A 17108-nucleotide genomic window follows, 5' to 3' on the forward strand; every position below is an offset into this window, starting at 1 on the left:
CTGACTTTTTTGAGGGGTAATTTTCTCTCTCTATATATCTTTCTACTATATCTATCCACTTTTGGATTCCTTGCATAAATTGGAAACATTAAGCCTTAAGTTACTATTTTTTTTATTATTAATTAGACTGACAGCCTGTTTTGTCACAATTTATATGTTTAATATCTTTATTATTATCAGTGTCACATCAATCATCCTGATGTTTTTAGGGTACTACATTGGTAAATAAAGCTAGAATCATTCTGTCGGATGTGCACTGCCGTTCAAAAGTATCTTCTGCTCACCAAGCCTGCATTGATTTGATCCAAAATATAGTAAAAACAGTAATATTATGAAATATTATTACAATTTAAAATAATAATATACAATAAAATATAATTTATTTCTGTGATTAAAGCTGAATTTTCAGCATCATTACTCCAGTCTTCATCACATTATCCTCCAGAAATCATTCTAATATGATGATTTGATGCTCAACAAACATGTATGATTATTATCAATGTTGAAAACAGTTGTGTACAAATTTTTATTTTTTTTAAATGTTGGTTAATAAATTAATACTTTTATTCAAGTTGCATTAAATTGATCAAAAGTGACAAAAAGACATTTAATGTAGCCTAACAAAAGATTTAATTTCAAATAAATGCTTTTCTTTTGAACTTTCTTCATCAATCAAAGAACCCTGAAAAATAAAATGTATGACGGTTTCCACACAAATAGGAGCTGTTTCCAACATTGATAATAATCCTAAATGTTTGCTGGTCATCAAATCATCATATTAGAATTATTCCTGAAGAATCATGTGACACTGAAGACTGTTACACCTCCCGCACCTGGGTTCATACCTAATCTCAGTATCATTACAGCCTGATAGTATTTTTCCATCCTTTTGCTACTGTTAAAGTAATAAAAAAGTTTTGAACATAGATATCCTTTTGAAGTTACTGACTGCTCCTTTGTCACTGCTTTCTGAGACATTATGAAATAATTATTCCTGTGCCACTGTTGAATCTGACAGTGATACCATCCAGTGAGTCTGGAAGCCATCTGACTATTTTCTACTGTTTTTGAGACATTTCAATGTATTTTGAAGTCACATGCTTTTACGGGTCTTCAAGTGCCTTATATGTTGTGCCCTGGTATATTTGCCATTGTTGCCCTTTTGGGTCTGCTGCTTTGTCACCCTCTAAATCCAGCATTACTTTAGGTAGTAAAAGAAGAATAGTTTATCTCTCTTTGTTATAACATTGGACTGAAAATGTATGTATGTATGTATGTATGTGCCCCCCCAACATCTAATTACAACCCCGAACATCGTATATGCATCAGACATTTAACTAAAATCTTGAATTACGGTTTTTGAGAAATTAATAGAAAAATGAAATAAAAATAAAACATTTACTTACTTTCTTGCCTTTAAATAAAAAATCCCAGTTTTGAATCCAGCGTTGAATGCGTCTCTGTGGACCTTTCGGAATGTGTAAGAGCTAGTGTGCTATTGTGAACTGGCGGAGCAAGAACTGGTCAATCTTGTCACACAAACAACTGATTAGGTCAATCACTTCTCATTTCACACGAAAATGAATGACATCGACGGATGGGGGCTATTTTGATTCCCATAATAATCATTGTTATTTTAATATAATTTACAAATTAGTAATACGCCTCAAATACCACAATTTAATTTATAGTTTAAAATCATATTAAATTGATTAAACATTAATGCCCCCGCTAGGTTTTACTCCGTTTGAACTGTTTATTTTACAGTATAGGCTACCCAAAGCCTAGTTTAGGCTACTATAATACTATAAATTAAGTACTTTAATTTATGTTATGTGTAATGTCATTTCTACAGTTTCACACACACACACACACACACACACACACACACACACACACACACACACACACACACACACACACACACACACACACACACACACACACACACACACACACACACACACACACAATGCGTAAATGCAAATGTTTATTATCTTTGCGCATCAACGCCCATCCTTCACTCTCAGAAAAAAAGGTACGAAAGCTGTCACGGGAGATATCTTTTCTAAAGGTACCTCCCAGTGACAGCTTTCGTACGTTTTCTTCTGTGCTTGACCTTTTGAAGAATTCTGACGTGTCAATAACCCCTCCCTTTCCCCTAACATTATGCAAAAAGTGTGCAGAAGTTTGAAGACAGTACAAATTCACCTCAAAGCTATTTTTAAAGCCCAAGCAATTCTCTTCAGACCAGTTTCTCTTGGGCTGCATTTTTACATTTCTTTAAACCAAAAACCAGAAGCATGCAAAAACCAGAAGCTTGCATTGGCTTTTTATTTCTGAGATATCTTGATAATGTTATTTTGACAGCATACTCCGGGGTATGAGCAGGTAAAACCCGTTCCACAAGTTGAGGGAAAAACATTAAATTGTCTTTGGTTTGTGGAGAAGTGAAGCTCAGCACTCAGATGCTCTAATGATTCAGATGAGAAGAAATTAAACATATTGCTGAGTATTGCATATGTTTCCTGGCCATAATACATCTATACAATAAATACTTATAAGAAATACGAGAAACCTGCCAGCCTGACCTTATCAATTAGGTAAGTTTCACCTTTTATATACAGCGGAAATGTAATTGTCTTATGTTCTCAGTGTGTACTTAAATTCGATCAGTGTAATCAACCTAATGTTTTTGCCTTTGAAATTTAACGTTTATAAAATATTGTGATAGTGGCCTGAGCGGACACTTCTATGGTGAAACAGTTTGATTTTTTATTTTTTTATTTTTTATTTTTTATGAAATAAGCCTATATCTGAAACAATTTAATTAATTAACTTAACGTTAATTATGCTTTAATAAATACATTTAAAAAATATTCAATTCTTTTCCCAAAAGGATGTATTTCTAAATTAATAATGCGTATTTAAAAAAAAAGAAAAAAAAAGTTACAATGCCCTTTTATTCCACTATATTTGAATTAGGCTACTAATCGAAAGTCGAGTTTAACGTGACAATTCGTGCAGAAAGGACAGAAATTACCGTGAGGACAAGTTATACATGATTGTGATGAGTAAATTTTTACAGTGCGGTGGTTTGAACTTTACACAAAGAACTGTTTAACAGTAATTTAAAGCTATGGCACTATCATGTAAATCATGCGTAATTTTTCTGTCTTTTTTAGTAACCAAACTTCATTCGTCCAGAACACGCCAGCAAAAGATGCAATTCTTCAACAGACCTCGCTACATCACCTTGACTTTAAGCTGCATGGCCATCTTTCTTCTGTACACTCAAAACGCCCCGATGGACGATACCACAGACTCATTTGATGATTTAATATTCGAACCTTCATGCTCCTGTAAAACTTGCGTCATGGGATTGCTGGACGATGACTGGTTCATTTATCGGTACAATCCCACCATACCAGCTCTCCTCAACAGAAAAAACAGCGTGTTACTTGGAGACACGAACAAATGGTGGAGGGTAAGACTTTAAAATATTTTGACTTTAAAATACTATGATTCATTTTACGCCAAATGAAATAAATGTACACAAAACCTATATGTGTGTGTGCGCGCGCGCAAACAGACGTTTAGACTATTTGCATATTTGTAATAGCTAAGTGATAGTTGAAACTAAGCCAGGTTATCTTCCAGTTGAGTTTACTCCTGTTTTTTTATGGCAGCAGGTTTATAAGTTCAACCAACTGAATATTTTACAATGGCAGTTTTCGATTTATGAGTAGCTAGTTCTTTTCATTTGACATATTCTGTGCCAGAATAATTACTGCTTATCTTCTATGGCTTCTGCATATGCATCCTGATAACAACATGCATCAGGAATAGTTACTATAGTTTTAGTAAGCTTAACCTCCTGATGTATGTTGTCATCAGGATGTATGCAGAAATCTGAAACAACAGTCAGTTGAGGAACACCCTAATGTGACAGTGAAATTAAAACCAGTATAGCCTAATTATCTAAACAAGATTGATGTCTTGATGCTAATTTTGATCTTTTTGAATATTTCTATAGGGTCTACAACCGTCAAAGCTCAGAGTCAACTACACAGAGGTGGTGGACCAGCTGTTTTCTCTCTTCCCCGATGGTGAACACTACTCAGACGCTGGTCCAGATCGCTGCAGAACTTGTGCTGTGGTGGGAAACTCTGGGAACCTCCTGAAGTCCAACTATGGTCAACTGATAGACAGCCATGACTTAGTCATAAGGTATTAGAAGAACAGATTATTACACAGAATAAATCTGATAAATGTTCTCTATACAGCAGTGGTTGTCAACCATGTTCGTGGTATATCTTCAGCAATAATCTTCTTTTGGTAGCCTCTCAATACCTGTTGCCTGTTTTTCTCTCAGGATAAATAAAGGCCCGACAAAAGGTTATGAGAAGGACGTGGGGTCTAAGACCACTCACCGGATTCTGTATCCCGAGAGCGCTATGGACTTGGATGACAACACCCATCTGGTGCTTTTTCCCTTCAAGATTCGTGATATGCAGTGGCTCATAAGCACCTTCACCACTAGACACATCACACGGTAAGTACTGTTTAAAAAAGCAATTAAAAAAACATGAAAGCAAATAAAAGATTGTCTATATATTTTTGTTTCTCAGCACCTACACACGAGTCAAATCTTCAATCAAAGCAAACCAGAACAAGGTAAGTGGCCATGTCATTAAATCAATGTGAATGAAACTAATTTTTAAGCCCTATATATCTATAGATGAATATCTCATAAATGTTTTGGTTTCTGTCCAGGTGATGATCCTCCACCCTGCTTTTATAAAATACACCTTTGAGAAATGGCTGCAGAAAAATGGCAAATATCCTTCTACTGGCTTCATTACGATATTATTTGCCCTGCATGTCTGTGATCAGGTAAAACTGTTTACATTTTTCACATGATGCTTCAGTTTAAGATTGCTTATGATATCAACAGGGTTTCTGTAAATAGAAAAAAAAAAAGTTCAAAATAATTTGCATGTGCAAATTTTCACTATTAAATGCCTGAAGCACTTTGTAGCAACTAATAAAATATTTTCCTAATCTCTATTTACACGCTACTCATAGCCTACTGTGTGTTTCTGGATTAACATCTTTGTTGATCCTGGTCTGGAAAAACAAGTTTACAGTTTATGTCAAATTTAGGCTTACAACCAGGGTTAGGTGCTTCTACATCAGCGTTATTCACCTGTCATTTCCCTCTGATTTTAGGGATAAGTTATGGGAAGGTCATAGATTTAGGGGTAGGGATAGGGTTACTTTCAGACTGGAATATTGTTCCAGTTTCAACAAAATATGTTGATCCAGGAACATGCCTTGCTTGGCAAAATCACGGTGACCCTATAATGCCTGCACGCACCCACCCAACTCTACAATCCACTGATTCTGTAATAAAATAACATTAATTGTATTAACATTTTGTATTTGCATATATGCCTTTTATCCCAACCTTCATATTACAAAGCGTGCACTTTTTTTTGCATTAAAGGGTTAGTTCACCCAAAAATTCTGTCAGTAATTACTCACCCTCATGTTGTTCCAACCCCGTAAGACTTTCCATCATCTTCGGAACACAAATTAAGATATTTTTGATTAAATCTGAGAGCTGTCTCACTCCTCCATAGGCTTCTATTGTAATTGAAACTTGCCGGCCCAGAAAGTTAGTAAAAACATTGGTAAAATAGTCCAAGTGACTACACTGAAATGGCAAAACTCCTGACAGCTCTGTCTTTTACACAGGTGAATGTCTTTGGGTTTGGAGCTACAAGTAATGGAACCTGGCATCATTACTTTGACAAATCTCGCACTCACTATAAAGGCGGCCCTCATAAAGGAGACATTGAAAACAAAACAATCCATCAACTTCTGCACAGAAACAAGATTTCAATATATAAAGGGTATTGATACAGAAAACTGTTATTACCATCAATGAAGGATTTCAGGATGGATTAAGTACTGAGATTGCTACAAAAATGAATGTTAAAATGAATGAATAAATATCAGTGTCTTTAATATAAATGTTGGCTTACAATAGCAATGTTTTAAGAGCTGTAGAATGTCCTAATTTTTTTCTATTTATAATGCCTTACTGTAAACATTGTAAACATATATGTTGTTAATGTATTAATATTTAAGACATCTGGAATGTTAAAGTTTATGTGGATCACTATCTTGTATTTTAAAAATAAATCAATAAAATTAAAAGGTTGAGCCTTTGCATGCGTGCATTTTGCGGAAGAACGTTGTTTTGGTTGTGCTTAGGCTTTGCATAAAGGCGGATGAATATGGTTTTCCTACTGCTCATAAAACATTCCCCACTAGGCTTAAGAGATATAACCAGTTTAGAAGGAAAGGATCTCAAGCTGACGAGCTGAAGACGTCACTAGTTTTACCCATTAATAGACACGGTACATTCTTGAGAATAAATTCCAGCACAGTGCTACAAATAACCCTTCACAACAGATAATGCTTTAAAATTAATTCTGTTAGAGTGTAACTGAGTCCACTGAGGATGAGTTGTGTAGAACCCAATTGTAGTTTTATTAAAGCAGGCTAAATGTGAATGAATATAACATAAACAGAACAAAACAATGACCCTGAACAAACTTGAAACTTGGCTTGAGTGTAAACTTGACACAGCATAAACTCATGGAACCGCAGTTACACAAACAAAAGGCTTGTTTGAGATCAATCAATGAATGTATTCAGTGCTGCTGCTAGCCATTTTGTTCCCCTAAGCATAATTCCTTTATGATCGAGAAAAAAACGTTTGTTATTGCCAGTTTAACTTTTTAAGGGGGAGGGGAGGCGCCATCGTTACTTTCTAGAGCAATTAAATACTCTTGTTCCGCCTGTTTAGTTATATACATGCCTAAAAAGTGCCTAATAATATTTCTATACTGAAATAATATCAGCAATTATTATGACTTTGATGATTTATTTTTCATTAGGCTATTTTTGGTGCCCCCTCAGCACTTGGTGCCCTACGCACAGCGCATGGTGGGAGCGGCTGCGCTGAATTTAATTATGAAGCACAATAAAAACAACAGTGGTTGACCATTGTGCTGAGTAATATCATTTAAAAGAAAACTAAAAGACATAAAACAATATGTCAATAAGACACAAACACACAATTGATGTTTAGACATCAATGCGATGAACTAAATCTTTGCAGAACCGATCACCGATGATCACCGCGAGATGCATGCCGGTTAAAAGTGTGTCCGAGTGTGGTCTGACTGACTGACTGACTTTTATGTCAAAAGACTCTTGCGACAGCGAGGCGGCCATGTCGGATTCTGCAGTCAGGCGCAGTTGCTCTCCACCGACTGTGCTGATCAAAAGCATGATGGGAAACGATTTGCTGACGACACTATTAACAAAAAACATGATATCAGAGTTTTAAAATCAAACATTTTAAAAGAGAACTATACATCACGGTCGTTTAGATCAATGAGCATTAAGCTGTGTCGTCAGCAAGTTGTTTCCCACCGTGCTTTTGATCAGCGCAGTCGGTGGAGAGCAACTGCTCCCGACTGCAGAATCCGGCACGGCGCCTGGTATTTTTTTGGCTTTTCTGGCACACATCAGCGGGACATCAGAGCAAGGCGACACACACTCTGACACATTTCTAACCGGCATGCATTTCGCGGTGACAGGTTCTGCGCAGATTTAGCTCAAGGCATTATTTGAGGGGACAGCCATTTGTAGTGGTGTCCAAAACCATAATGGACGTTGTCGAGTGCACTCATCATAAGAAGGGTATAAGCCTTCCAGTAAGCCAGCTACATAGAATAAAGCGTATCTGTTCAACAGAGATTTCATTTGAGGTCAGAAAAATTGAAACTTTTGCATAGTTTAAAAATTGGCACAAGTACCTGGAGTTGTAAGTAAACTGGTAGCACAACATTTTAAAGAGCTTTTGTTTTGGCTTTGGCATTGAACAAGTTCGTTCAATAGGCCGAGGAGGAGATATTGATGTGAATCAGGGAAACTTTTTAGATTTTTACTTTAGACACAAAGTTTCCCAAAGGTAGAGTGACCAGATTTCTCATGGTGGAATACGGGACGGGATGGACAGCCACCAGTTGTTCATGATGTCTGATGAAGGCCTTAAAGGGTTTGTTCACCCAAAAATGAAAATGATGTCATTAATGACTCACCCTCATGTCGTTCCAAGCCCGACCTCCGTTCATCTTCGGAACACAGTTTATGTGTGTGTGTGTGTGTGTGTGTGTGTGTGTGTTTGTGTGTGTACACTCACCTAAAGGATTATTAGGAACACCATGCTAATACTGTGTTTGACCCCCTATATCGCGATTAGAACAAATCTCAGTTGGCTATAGCAATATAGTTTGGATGTGTTCATGTAAAAATAACGTTTACTAATGTAGGAGCGAGAGTGAATGAACGCACAGATGCGATGTACAGCTGTAGTAAACAACATCGGCCGCGTCTGTGCCGTTCACTCATTCACACACAGACACTCAATTCATATTTAAAAAGTCTTTGTGCAGTTTACAGACACTATTCAATAAACACTTAAGAAATAACTTACTACATCAGCTGAATCCGCTCCTAGAAATGAAACTACCAGCACTTCTGAGGTAACTTTTCCAGGATTATTACGATAGTATTGTGATGAATGGTGGGGATTTATTATTCCTCACAGCGCATCTTTCGTGTCTCTGTTACAAGTATTTACTGAGTTACAGTTCATTTTCGGACGCGTTTCAGAATGGACTTCACTGACAGAGAGAAGGCAATATTCGCATCATGTTAATTTTTCTTTATTTTGAGTTTCTTTTGCACTTATAAGAAAAAAAGTGAGCTGCTCTCGCCGGCGATACCACCGACCCCAGAGGCTTAATGTGAAGCTGACGTAAAACCTGAGCAAAGACACAAAGTTGGAGCCTTGGTCTGTCTGGACAACTTTTGGTATTCCAAATATTGAAAAAATGTGAAAAATAGCCCTTACAATGGACCTAGTAGGAATAGAGCGTAGTTGGTAGGCAGCAGGATAACGAGTTACCTGACACATTACGGTCAGCAGATACCTAGACCCACTTTTAGCACCAACTAATGGCCCTACACAGTCTAATTGTAGATGTTCAAAAGGACCAGCCACAACAGGTATTGGATGCAAAGGTGCAGGCTTTATAACCTGATTTGGCTTTCCCGTCATCTGGCATATGTGACAGGTTCTAATATAGGCCGCAGCATATTTCTTTAATTTAGGCCAATAGAAATGACGCATAGTGCGATGATATGTTTTTCTCACCCCCAAATGCCCCAACATGTTGTGAGCAGTCTTCATCACCAGCTGTCGAATGGTGGTAGGCACAACAACCTGAAACCATGGTTCCCCCAGTGCATCCTTAGTTGAGGGTGTCCACTTTCCCACCAGCAAACCATCTAGAACAAAATAACCATAAGCCACACTCTCAAAACTCTCAGCAGCAACAGCTCGGTCAAACAATGAAGACAAGGATTGATCTGCATGCTGCTCCTTAACTAACTCTTCTTGAGAAAGAGACAAGGGAAAATCTGGTAAAGCAAACCTAATTTTTTTCCGCAGTAACCTTAACTTCCAGGGCCTCCACCTCAGCGCGACTAGCAGCGCGAGTCACAGCACAAGCCGCAAACACCTCAGGTAACTCTTTACAACAGTCATCAGATTCATTCCTCAACTGAGGAGAATCAGTCACCACAGGAATAGGATTACTCTGCCAAACACGCCCGCCAGCCAGATTATTCCCTAATATAACAGACACACCATCAACAGGGAGGGCAGGGCGTACCCCCAACTAAACCTCCCCCTCTACCAACAAAGAGAAGAGCACAACCCTATGTAAAGAGACTTCTAAAGTATTAAGATCAATACCTCTCACCAAAAGAGATCTCCCAGACCTTGAGGAAGAAGAAAACGGCTCCAAAATAAAGGATTCTGATGCTCCCGTATCAGGCAAGATTTTTTACAGGAAACTTCTCCTCATTTCCAATCAGTGAAACAAATCCATCTGAAATAAATGACAAGTAATTAGGCTTCAGTTTGTTAGTAAGTACAACATCTGAATTAACAGGCGACACAGCCAAAGCAGCAGGTTTCACAAACGAAAAACGAGCTTTGTTCTTTGACTTCAACACAGGACAGTTCCCTTTGCAATGACCTTTTCCTTGGCAATAACAGCAAACTTTCTCTGCATCAGATGTAACTCTTGACCGGTCTTGAATAACCGATAGAGGATTAACATTTGAAGTTCTATTACGAAAAGAAAACACGTTTCTTTGTCCATTTGTTGAACGCTGACGTTCGCCAAAATGAGCTTTATGCATTAGTTCATATTCATCTGCCAACATCGCAGCATCAGCCTCGTTCACAGCCTGCTTTTCAGCAATATATATCGCAACACGCTCTGGCAATGTGTTCTTAAAGGAGCTGTATGTAAGATTGTGGCCAAAACCGGTACTGCAATCACTTTCAAATTACTGTAGAGCGGTGTATCCCCTCCCCCTCCCCCCTGACTCGAGGTTGCCAGATCGGCTGCGTTTTTTTATCCGACACGTGTGTAGCTGCAGCTGTGGTAACTAGAGCAGAGCTGGCAACCCGGATGGCGCAACACTACTGACTTCGTGAATGGTCGATAGGTGGAGGGTGGAGCAACAGACCAAAACACAACATGACAACATCAACATCAGTTGAGGGCTGCAACTTCACTTTTTGAATGACAATATCCTGGCCGGACTACTGTTGTCAGTGATATAAGTATTTGAAATGAACATGATTTCTCAATGTCTAGTGACATATCACAGGCCATTTTATGATTAATTCAAATAAATTTCTTACATACAGCTCCTTTAAATTGCTCTAAAACTATCAAGTCTGTTATGTTGTCAACTGTTTGAACATTGGAGGCATTGGAGGCGACGCACCAGTGTTGATATTGTAACCGCAATTCTCTTGCAAACTCCAAATTGGTTTGATCTAAACGTCTTCGCTGTCCCCTCTAAACCGCTGCCGATAGGCTTCTGGAATTAACTCGAATGCTCTTAAAACTGACGCCTTTATATCTTCATAGTCTTTTACATCATCAATACTGAGAGCAGAAAACGTTCTCTGTGCTTTCCCCGTAAGAGTGCATTGCAGCATAAGAGGGTAATGTATATCAGGCCAACCCTGCGCGTCTGCTACCCTTTCAAATAACACGGAAAAAGTGTCGACATCCTTTTCATTAAATGAGGGAAGAAGCCGTAAACTAGTGGAGATATCAAGCTTTAAATCCCCTGAACCAGGCATTCTTCCTCGTTTAATAAGATCCAAACGTTTAGATTCGAGTTTAAGCTTTTGCTGCTCTACTACTCATTTAGCCCGTTCATTTTGTTCGTTTTTACACAACCTATCCATTTGCATTTGATGTTCCAACTTACAATTTTCTAACTGTAAAGAGAAATATTTTTGTTCAGCAAAGGTTCAATTTTCAACATGACTTGGACTCTGAGGAATTTATTCGTCATCATCTTCAGATGCACTGCCAGACTTTACCAATAAACCCTCGGTGCACAAGGCTACACACTATACTTTTTATCTATTTTTTATATCGCTTACTCATAAGCTCTATATTATAATGAGTAGCAAGTTCTATTAATTGTTCTTTTTTCAATGCGTTTAACAAAACCCTCGAGGGTTCCCCCACAAACGTTTCAACCGGTGACGCCATTCCTCGTACAATTAAGATTGCTTCTATTATGATGAACTCAAATAAACATTCCATATTACAGTCTGTACGGCCTGAAACGTATTAATCATGAACCGGGAAGGCCAGCGACATCTCAAAAGCCAAATAACCCTTCCCCTTAAGCATACCAAAATATCTCATACAATTTAACTAGACGCGGATCTTCAAACAGTACTGCAGAGGGATGAATTAAGCACAAAGCCCGCTGGAATGGTTAAACAACCAGTAACCTGGCGATTTCCCCAATACCTCGGTAGTGCCCCCGAGACTAATGCTCTAGCCACAGACCCATAAAAAATCCCATTGTCCTGACTTACAATCGCCAATAAAGCAGCGAATTCAAAAAATGGAAAGACGCTTTCGCGATGTCTAAACGCGAGCGTCCCGTCGACCTACTCCAAGAACAATAGACACCCCATGAAGTGTAGGTAAAATTATGTTTGGACGATCCCCCACTTGTTTAATACTATCTCTCAAATAGTAACAAAAGAGCAGTGGTGGACAGTAACGAAGTAAATGTAATTCGTTACTGTACTTAAGTAGCTTTTTTGCGTATCTGTACTTTACTCAAGTATTTCAATTTTGGGAGACTTTTACTTTAACTCCACTACATTTCAAAGACAAATATCTTACTTTTTACTCTACTACATTTGCTTAAATCAGTCGTTCCTTTTTATTTATGAGTGGATAAAAACGTAACTGGTCGAGCCACCAATCACAGTACAGCGAGCGCGCTTTGTTTTGAACTTGCCTTGGCGGAATCTACTAAGCGCGAACCAGGGGTGCGTTTCCCAAAGCCAACTATGGTCGCAAGTTCCGTCGTTACCAATAGAGTTCAATGGAAATTGCGATCATAGTTGGATAACGATGCTTTCGGGAAACGCACCCCAGAGCCGTTAAATATGAGAGTTGCGAACATAGATGGTTGTGACCGGTTGTGACAGTGATCTCGCCGCCGCGCGGTCATGTTATTCGTGTAGCTCTCAATAGTTCCAAACAAATCGCGTTGACAATGATTTTAAGCGGGACAGAGAGCAGCAGCTATTATTGCAGCAATTATCGGTAAGTATTCACGCATAATGTACTGCTTACGTTGCCACTAAAATGACTTGCATTTAATAGCTTTTTTTTCTGGGGAGTAGCCTAGCAGAAACACTCCATCAATACGTTTTTGTGTTTGGAGGGAAATTGGCTGCTCCCATAACATAGAATATAGAATATAGAATATATATATATATATATATATATATATATATATATAGCCTATATATGTGTGTGTGTGTGTGTGTGTGTGTGTGTGTGTGTGTGTGTGTGTGTGTGTGTGTGTATGTGTGTGTGTATATATTACACACACACATACACATATTTAATGGCGTCGTGCAGGTTTATGTGAATGTATCATTCCCCTTCCCTCCAAAATTAAACACACAAAAAATTAATTCAATTCAAATATATATATATATATACATACATACATACATATACACTACCGTTCAAAAGTTTGTGATGCTGGTGATGCTGAAAATTCAGCTTTGATCACAGGAATAAATTACACTTTACTATATATTCACACAGAAAACAGCTGATTTACACTGGAATAATATTTAATACTATAACTGATTTTTGTTGTATTTTTAATCAAATAAGCGCAGCCATGGTTAGCAGAAGAGAATTCTTTTAAAAGTTTTTAAAATTGTACCGACCCCAAACTTTTGAACGGTAGTGTTTATATATCAGACTAATTAATGTCATTTCATTAATAGATCGGTGTGCCAAGAGTGACATTAGTCTTCACTTAGACTGAGTTAAGCAAGAGTCTTGTGACAAATTATAATAGGACATTATAGCCATAAAAAAAATCTAAGTACTTGGATACTAAAGTACATTTGAAGGCAAATACTTTTGTACTTTTACTCAAGTGAATGTTTAAAGGCAGCACTTCTACTTTTTCTTGAGTAATATTTTACCTTGAGTATCTTTACTTTTACTAAAGTACATGGTTTGTGTACTTCGTCCACCACTGCAAAAGAGCAGGAGAGAGTTCGGCAAGCAAATGTGTAAAGATGTATTATTTAACAGAAGAATTTACATAACCGAGATCCAACTTAAGACAACAATTCAAACACAAAATAACGCCGCTCTCTCGCACGCGCCACTCTCTCACACTTCCGCTCTCTCGCACATGCCGTCAGGCTGGGACACGCCTCGCGCGCTGGCACATCCCATCAATCAGACACAGGAGGTGACCTAGAATAGCAACAAGACACAGAAATACAGAACAGGAGAAATACCAACATGACATCATGACTTTGCGTAAACATACACGCCACTTTCAATTCAAGTGGCGTGTTATCTATACGCATTTTGAGATATCCGCGTGTATGTCCACGCCAAAATCTTTTGCGTGTATGTCTACGCCATTAAATGTCCGAGTGATTCCGCGTGTATGTGTACGCCGTTAAATGTCCGAGCGAAACGAAGCAAAATCTATATCTACATCTGTGGAGCGATAGACCCTATTTCTTTTCCTATGATGGTAGGAGAAGACTCATAAATGGTATTAACCCCAGTGACGGGTAGGTTTAGGGACGGGGTTGGGGTAGGTCATATATTTATATATACATAATACAGTAATATAACGTTAAGTCAAAGGCGTTGATAAACACGCTGAAAAGCGATTATGCGTGTTGATAGCACGCCAAAAATGGAAATACGAATTGGCGTGTCATACATACGCCATTTCATGAGATGATTGCTGGATGTAACACCCGTGTAATGCGAGGTACCAGTCTCCTTCCTACAAGAGCTGTTAGACACGGGGAGGACCCCGTCCACGCTCAAAGTGTATGTGGCAGCCATAGCAGCTTATCACGCACCGGTGGCTGGCCGGTCACTAGGAAGAAATTACTTGGTGGTACGATTTCTGAAAGGAGCCAGGAGGCTTGGGACCTCTCCACGGTCCTTGGGGCCCTGAAGGGCCCACCGTTTGAACTGCTCCAGTCGGTTGATCTCAAAATACTCTCGCTAAAGACTGCTCTCCTGCTGGCACTGGCATATCAAGCGAGTTGGAGATTTGGAGGCGCTCTCTGTAAGCCCCTCTTGTTTGGAGTTTGGTGTTGGCGACTCGAAGGTCGTTCTCAAACCCAGACACGGCTATGTGCCTAAAGTGCTTTCAACTCCGTTTTGAGCACAGGTGATCACTTTATTGGCCCTTCCCCTTCCTCAGAGGACGGGGAGGCTAATCTTCTCTGTCCTGTCAGAGCACTGAGAATATATCTGGAGCGTCCCGCGTCTTTTAGACAGACAGAACAGCTCTTCATCTGCTTTGGTGGCCGGTCCAAAGTATCGCCCGTCACAATACATTCCAGCACATTATTAAACAATTGTCTGATTTCATGTTCATTGCTACTTACTCCAAAAAGTAAAAACTGTACTTGAAAAGAAAACAGGATTGTTTAAAGCTGCTTAAAGAGGAAGTAATGGATACCAAAAACAAACAAACAAATAAATATATGTGAAAGGAGAATGTATGTGTGTGAGAGAGCAGAAATGTATGTATGTGAAAAGAGAATGTATGTGTGTGACCGTAGAAATGTATGTATGTGAAAAGAGAATGTGTGTGTGTGATCGTAGAAATGTATGTATGTGAAAAGAGAATGTATGCAAATGTGAGAGTAGAAATGTATGTGTGTGACTGTAGAAATGTATGTATGTGAAAGGAGAATGTATGTGTGTGTGAGAGCAGAAATGTATGTATGTGAAAAGAGAATGTATGTGTGTGATCGTAGAAATGTATGTATGTGAAAGGAGAATGTATGTGTGTGAGAGTAGAAGAATGGACTTTGGCTTGTACGGGTCCTCATAGATTCAGGTGACGTTACAGCTAATCTGCACATCTACAGTTGTGTTTACTTCTCTTCTTCCATCTGCATCCACCTCTCCTTCTATTCTTCTGATGTTTGGGAAAGACAATTGCTGCTGCTGCCACCCCTTGTTAAGGAATGTTGTTCTTAATTTACTGTTGCTTAGTGATCGAGGCTGCATCCGAAATCGCATACTCTCTTGTACTTATTTTGAAGTAATAATTATTTCACAGCCCCTAAAAAAGTATGTTCTATGTAGTATGAGTGTGTGTAGTAAGAATGTAATCTGAACATACTACATTCGCCATGCTCTCGTCATCACGTGACCTGATGACTTAGATGCTAATCTTTCTTGTTCAGTGGGGGGGAAAAAGGCATTCAACAATGACAAATCATAAACATGCATGTCCCCATAAAAAATGGCCTTTGAGAAATTTGTTTTTATGTTGTTGTTTTTCGGAACAAAATCAGACAACACCAAAGCCTGTTAATGATAAAAGAAAAATTCTTAAGAAAATATTTGAGAACTGCAGGTTTTTTATTTGTTTCAGAGAACACTGGCACATTTCGCCGTTTGTGTCACACTTGTCACACCATTAAATGAAGTGATCACCAAATCTGTGCCATTCGTTTGTGATACATTTGTGCTGGTTTGGTGTTCAAGAAATTAAACATAATTATTATTGTGTGGGATATCACTCTCCACCCCATGTCGCTCAAATCTCTTTAAATAGGTGCTGTTCATTTGTGCAGCAGTTTGTGCCATAAAAACGAACACTGTTACTATTTTCCTTCCTTCAATGACAGTAAAAAAAAAAACATGCACAGTGACAGCACAATGAATGAGACAGGTATGACCGAGATTTATAATGTCTAATGAGTGGAAATAGATCATTGCAACAACACAAAACCATCACAAATTAAGCACAAAGGTGAGAAGTGACACAACTGTTTCTAAATGTGTTTTTTCTTTTCATTCAATGTTTAAAAAATAATTTATTTTAGGGTTTGTTTTGAACATTCATATCAAGCACAAGCGAACCACCACCGGTTTGGAGCAATTTGATTGTCATGGGGTGGAGAATTAGCCTATAGGCTATTTGTTACTTCTAAGAAGAGGGAATAAATATAATATTCATTTGATACCGAGGATTAACTGTTATGTAAGGGATAATGTACGGTGACCGGGAGCGGACATGTTCGGTTCACTTATTTTTGTCGTGGCCACAACAATAAACTGCTAAATCATATGCAAATAATGCTATGTATTTCACTACTGTATGGGATCATATACAAAATATATTACAATATTTAAAGCTCAATAGCATTTTAAGACAATGACTTACAGTCATAAAACCAGGGCTCTCAAGTTTTTTTGGGGGGGGGGGGGGGGGGGTGGCGGGTTGGGTTGGATACATTTTTGTCATTGGTTGTTGCGTTAAATCTTACCCATATACAATAGTGCTATTTTCTGATTGGTTATTGTGTA

At 38.4% G+C, this 17108-nt stretch overlaps 2 protein-coding genes across 2 annotated transcripts in view; one reads left to right on the forward strand and one right to left on the reverse strand.

The window, feature by feature from the left end:
• The window catches only part of LOC130090417 (CMP-N-acetylneuraminate-beta-galactosamide-alpha-2,3-sialyltransferase 2-like), an 85943-nt gene that overhangs the window by 37508 nt on the left and 31327 nt on the right, over nucleotides 1-17108 (reverse strand).
• On the forward strand, nucleotides 3188-6231 carry LOC130090418 (CMP-N-acetylneuraminate-beta-galactosamide-alpha-2,3-sialyltransferase 1-like). Its single transcript, XM_056257777.1, has 6 exons — nucleotides 3188-3487; nucleotides 4037-4230; nucleotides 4376-4555; nucleotides 4632-4677; nucleotides 4777-4896; nucleotides 5761-6231. The coding sequence occupies exons 1-6, from the start codon at nucleotides 3224-3226 to the stop codon at nucleotides 5923-5925; spliced, it is 969 nt and encodes a 322-aa protein (XP_056113752.1). The 5' UTR covers nucleotides 3188-3223; the 3' UTR covers nucleotides 5926-6231.

This window comes from Rhinichthys klamathensis, unplaced genomic scaffold (genome assembly GCF_029890125.1).
Source record: "Rhinichthys klamathensis goyatoka isolate OS25496 unplaced genomic scaffold, OSU_Roscu_1.1 h1tg000144l_1, whole genome shotgun sequence".
Taxonomy (NCBI): Eukaryota; Metazoa; Chordata; class Actinopteri; order Cypriniformes; family Leuciscidae; genus Rhinichthys; species Rhinichthys klamathensis.

Bases quoted from the DNA above. Each gene is read 5' to 3' on its own strand.
- LOC130090418 (XM_056257777.1), top strand. From the start codon at position 3,224: ATGCAATTCTTCAACAGACCTCGCTACATCACCTTGACTTTAAGCTGC. The intron at 3,488-4,036 runs GTAAGACTTTAA...ATATTTCTATAG, and splicing joins ACACGAACAAATGGTGGAGG to GGTCTACAACCGTCAAAGCT. The intron at 4,897-5,760 runs GTAAAACTGTTT...TCTTTTACACAG, and splicing joins CCCTGCATGTCTGTGATCAG to GTGAATGTCTTTGGGTTTGG.